We start from the raw sequence: 4802 nt of genomic DNA, 5'->3' as shown, positions 1-4802 counted from the left end.
GCCCCGGGGGGGTGGCCGGGGGGGGGGGGGACTGATCCTCTCCTGGCCAGATGTGCCAGTGTTGCTTTGGCTTCTCGCCACCACCAGGAGGTGCTGTTCAACCTCGGCCGAGCCTTTGTCCCAGTGCCTGCCCCTCTGCCCGAAGGGTTTGCAGCCCGCAGCGACGTCGCCTGTTTTGGCCTCTTGGCTGCCGGAGGGGAGTGGGCTGAGTGTTTCTAGGGCTCGGCACTGCCCCCCATGCGGCTGGCCTTTCCTGGCTGCTCTCACCTGGTTCTGTTCTGCAGCAAAAGGTGGTCCGCTACTTCCCCACGGAGCGGGGTCATCCCATGGTACACGGCCCCCTCACCCTGGTCCTGACCAGCCTGAAGGCCACCCCGACCCACGTGGAGAGGATGATCACCCTGCAGTTCCGGGACCAGAGCCTGAAGCGCACCGTCATCCATCTGCAGTTCTCCTCCTGGCCGGAGCTGTACGTCGCCTTCGCTTCCTCTCTGGCCCCAAGCGGTGGGGGTGGGGGTTTGAAGTGTAAAGAGGCTCCCCTGGGAGCGGCTGCCTCCAGCTGCAGGACACGGGAGGGATACGGATCGGTCGAGGGGTGAGGCGGGGGGCTCTCCAGGGCCTCAGGCAGAGAAAAGTCTTTCCCCATCACCTCCCGCCTGGTCCTTTGAGCTTGAGACGCTGCCCGGGATTGAACTGGGGACCTTCTGCATGCCAAGCAGATGCACTGACCCGGAGCCACGGCCGCTCCCCAAGCGAAAGGTTTCCTCTGCTGCTTGCCAGAGGGATATGCCTTGGCCGAGGGGAGGGGGTGGGGCACGAGCCGGCAGGCAGCCCTGAACACGGCTCAGCCGAGGGGTCGGTCTTCAGCCAGTCCTAGCATCTGCAATCACATGGTTGCATCAAGCCCTCCTGGTTTATCTGCTGTGCCCACAACGTCCCTACTCACGTGAGCCACAGCCAGGTGGTGCCCCTGTAACAGATTTTGGAAAGCCGGAGCCTCTCCCACCCATCTTTCTTTCTCTCTTTCTCACCGCAGGGGGCTCCCGGACAGCAAAGGGGACCTCCTCCGCTTCATCCAGGAGGTGCACAGCCATTACCTTCACCAGCGGCCTCTTCACACCCCCATCGTCGTCCACTGCAGGTAATCGCAGCAGGGTCCTCGCATGTCTGCCCTGAGCAGAATCTGGGGACAGAGTCAGGCCTTCCCTGGGGCAAAGGTGGTCAAAACCGAACTTGCCAGTCAGGTGCCCCTCAGAAGTGCCCAAGCTGGACCAGGATGGCCCATCACTGGGGGTTGTTCCCAGCAGCTGGTAGGCAGAAGTATAGTGCCTTGGAAACCTGGAGTCTCTAAGTCTGCCTGCATCAGCCAGTGCAGTGCAGCAATTGGATTGGAGGACTGAGGGATCCAAGCTCAGATTTTGACTACAGGTGATCTGGGGCCATTTTCTGTGCTTTTGGCCTAAACCTCTGGATTGTTGTGGAGAGAAGAGGTGGGGGGGAGGCTGAGCTCCTTTGAGAAAGAAGAATGCAGCCATGATCCTCAGCTCCCCTGGTCTTCCCCTGCACAAATGTGTGCAGCAGCCTACAAGAGAGGGGTACTGAGGCTTAGAAGCAGGGGTGTGCAAAAAACAAAACAAAATTCAGCCCAATTCGGATTTGGCCGAATCTGATTTGGGTGGCCGAATAACCCCCGAATGCCACTTTTGGCAATGCAAGCCGATAGGGTTAGCATTCGGCCAGCCGAATCACATTCATCTCAGTTATACCCTATGGGATCCAGGAAAGGCCTGGGACGAGGCGGGGAGGCATTTAAATGCCTCCCCGTGCCTTCCCCAGCTCTCCCGCAGAAGTGGGCAAGCCACGGAAGGCCTGCAGAGTCCCCCCCTTCCGTGGCCAGCGGGCGCTTTTCGGGCAATGGTTTTTGGTGGCAGGCTGTCCCGAAAGGGGGCCGAATGGGCTATTTTCGGGGGTGCATTCGGTTCGGATGAACCGAATGTACATCCCTACTTAGGAGGGTCTCAGGACTGCTGGGCATGAGAACTGCTCTGCTTAGATGAGAGGCAGGGGAAACACCGCGAGCTCCCAGCAGCCGCATTCCAATTTGGACTCTTAAAAATCCCTGATGGGCGTCCAGAAGCACCTCCGAGACCAGCCAGATTTTCGGGGCATGAGTTTTTGAGAGCCCGAGCCCCCCTGCGTCAGACGGATCCCCGCTCTCTCTGCAGCCGAACGCGGTGGTGCCCTTGCACAGAGCGAGTTCCAGAGGGCGGCTATGTCAGTCTGCGGTAGAAGAGCAAGACTCAAGTCCAGCGGCACCTTTGGGACCAGCAAGAGTTTCAGGGCACGAGCTCTCTGACAGAGGGAGCACGGACGCTCGGAAGCTCATACCCCCCCTCCCCTCGAAAAACCGTGCTTGGTCTCCCAGGTGCTCCCGGACCCCAGTCTCACTGTCCTCCTGCAGACGGGCACAGCTGCTGCCTTCTGGTCCTTCTCATCCCTCGAGCCGACAGCCGCGGGGTTTTGTAGGAGGATGGCTGGCCTGTGATGGTGGGGAGGGGAGGCCGCCTGCAGGGGCCAGAGCGCCCGGCGGCAGCCCCTGACTTTGCTCGCGCCTCCTCCCCAACAGCTCCGGGGTGGGCCGCACGGGGGCCTTCTGCCTCCTCTACGCCGCCATGCAGGAAGTGGAGGCGGGCAACAGCATCCCGGACTTGGCTCAGCTGGTGAAGAGGATCCGCCGGCAGAGGAAGCACATGCTGCAGGAGAAGGTACCCCGGGGCTGCTCCAGCTCGCCCCCCTCCCCCCCCGAGCGCCTTGGCAGCTGCAGCGCAGCTGTTCGGCAGTGGGTGTCACACAGTCCGGCACTGAGGCCCTCTCCTGGCTCCTTCTTTTCCAGCTCCACCTCAAGTTTTGCTACGAATCGGTCCTTAAGCATGCCAAGCAGGTCCTGCAGAGACATGGGGTCACCGCCCCGTCCAGCAGCAAGCCCGCCAGCAGCCCCTCGCAGAAGGTAAAGGGGGGCTGGGCCTCCAGCGGTCTCTAGGGGGAGGGGAGGGGGCTTCGGGGCCACATCTGCCATTGGGGAAGAGACCCCTCGAGGCAGGGGGGCCGGGGAGCGAGCCGGCTCCTCTCCCCCTACCCCCCGGCCCTGCAGGCGCAGGTCGTGAGCAGTTGTTGTGCTGTGGTCGTAGGGCAGGGGGCTTCAGGCTTGCCCGACCCGGGATCCACCCCAGGGGGACGGTGAGGACCCATACAGCCTCTGCACTGGCGGCCTCGAGTCAGGAACCCTCTCTGTGCTGGCAAGAGCAAGGGGTGGGGCAGGGGTCCGGGCAGCAGGAAATGGCACTGTAGAGGGGGGCTCACGGTCCACCTCCGAGCCACGGCGCAGGGGGTGACGATCTCTCTGTTCGAGAGCAGCTCCCGCCTCTCACATTGCTCTGCGAAGGTCGGGCACCAGCAAGAAAGGGAGGCCACAGCGAGAGCGAATGCGTAGACTCTGAGGAGGGAGCTCTCGTGTATCGTCTCCCGGGGCCATCCTTTCCCCTTGTCCTTCCAGCTGTACGTCCACCAAGACCCGCAGGACCTCGCCGGAGCCCCCGTCGGCCCCCGCCGTGGAGAATAATGCCGCCGTGCTCCAGCCCCCGCCTGCGGCGCCGCCACCGCCTCACCCTGCCGACGACGACGACGGGCGCTCCGGCAGCCTGGAACAAGCCCCGCCACTCTCACCGCCCGCCCCCGGGCCCCAGCCCACCGTGGAGAACAGCCACCGCGTGGAGGACGGGGGGGAAGAGGAGCGGGAGAGCATGAAGCCACTGCCCCTCCCGGAGGCCCCGGCAGTCCCCGTGGCCCCTCCCTCCTCCTCCTCCTCGCTGGAGCTCCTGGCCTCCCTGACCCCCGAGGCCTTCACCCTGGACAACGCCCTCAAGGGCCGGCACCGGATGAGCAAGCAGAGCTTCCTCCAGCCCCAGAACGGGGAGGGCCTGCGGGGGACCCGGCCCAGCGGTGGCGACGATGACGACCCCCTCAGCTTGCTCGACCCGCTCTGGACCCTCAACAAGACATGAGGCGGGGGCGGGGAGGGGAGCCGCTGCCACCGCCCGGGAGACTCTCTTCACTGGGGGCCACGGCCGGGAAGCCTCTGCAGTGGCTGGAGCTGGCTGCCCCCCACCCCACCCCCACTGTCACACTGATTCTCCCTCCGGCTGGCTGTTTCCCCACACACACACACGCGGTTCATGGTATGCTTTCTCTCTGGGGGAGGGGGGAGCCATTAAGGAGGGGGAGGGGCAGGTGGGTTTGGCCTCAGAGGCGGGGGGGACAGCAGAACTGTGCCGCCTCGCTGCCCCCCTTCCCTTCGGATCAGTTGCAGAGTGAGCAGGGAGGGGGGAAGGGTTGTGTGTGCGCAAGAAGAGCCACTGAGCCTGCAGTTTAGATGGCCGTTTTGGAGAGCCTCCTCCTCCTCCTCCCTTGCCTGGTCCCTCAGGGTCGCAGGAGAGGGCCCAGGGAAAAGCTCCAGGCCGGGTCTCTCTCGTGCACTTTGGGAGGAAGGGGGCGGGGCCCGCCGCTTCCCGGGATCTGCCGAGCAAACCCGGCAGCGACAAGAAAGGTTCGACTCTGCCCAAGCCAGCCCCCGTCTGCTGCTCCTGTTCCTTTCTACTGCTGGCTGCATGTCCATCCACGGGCTGGAGTGATCCTGGTGTCCCCCCGGGGGCCGTGCTGGCTGCCCTGTCTCTGCCACTTGGGGCAGGCAAGGGCAGCGGGAGCTTCCACTTAGGAAGGGTGAGCAGTGGACTGTCCTCGGGGGG

General features: G+C 64.0%; 1 protein-coding gene across 1 annotated transcript in view; it reads left to right on the top strand.

The window, feature by feature from the left end:
- Positions 1–4217, top strand: part of PTPN23 (protein tyrosine phosphatase, non-receptor type 23) — a gene marked incomplete at its 5' end in the record, with an annotated part of 23884 nt that extends 19667 nt beyond the window's left edge. The window contains 6 exon segments of the mRNA XM_015407718.1: positions 285–469; positions 1037–1141; positions 2627–2765; positions 2894–3007; positions 3554–3582; positions 3584–4217. Of these exon segments, the coding sequence (XP_015263204.1) occupies positions 285–469; positions 1037–1141; positions 2627–2765; positions 2894–3007; positions 3554–3582; positions 3584–4061 (1050 nt within the window).
- Between the last annotated feature and the right edge of the window lie 585 nt (positions 4218–4802).

This window comes from Gekko japonicus, unplaced genomic scaffold, assembly GCF_001447785.1.
Source record: "Gekko japonicus isolate JY-2015 unplaced genomic scaffold, Gekko_japonicus_V1.1 scaffold1850, whole genome shotgun sequence".
Classification (NCBI taxonomy): domain Eukaryota; kingdom Metazoa; phylum Chordata; class Lepidosauria; order Squamata; family Gekkonidae; genus Gekko; species Gekko japonicus.
Note: the sequence above shows the minus strand (reverse complement) of the source record. Positions and strands in the feature narration are given on the sequence as shown.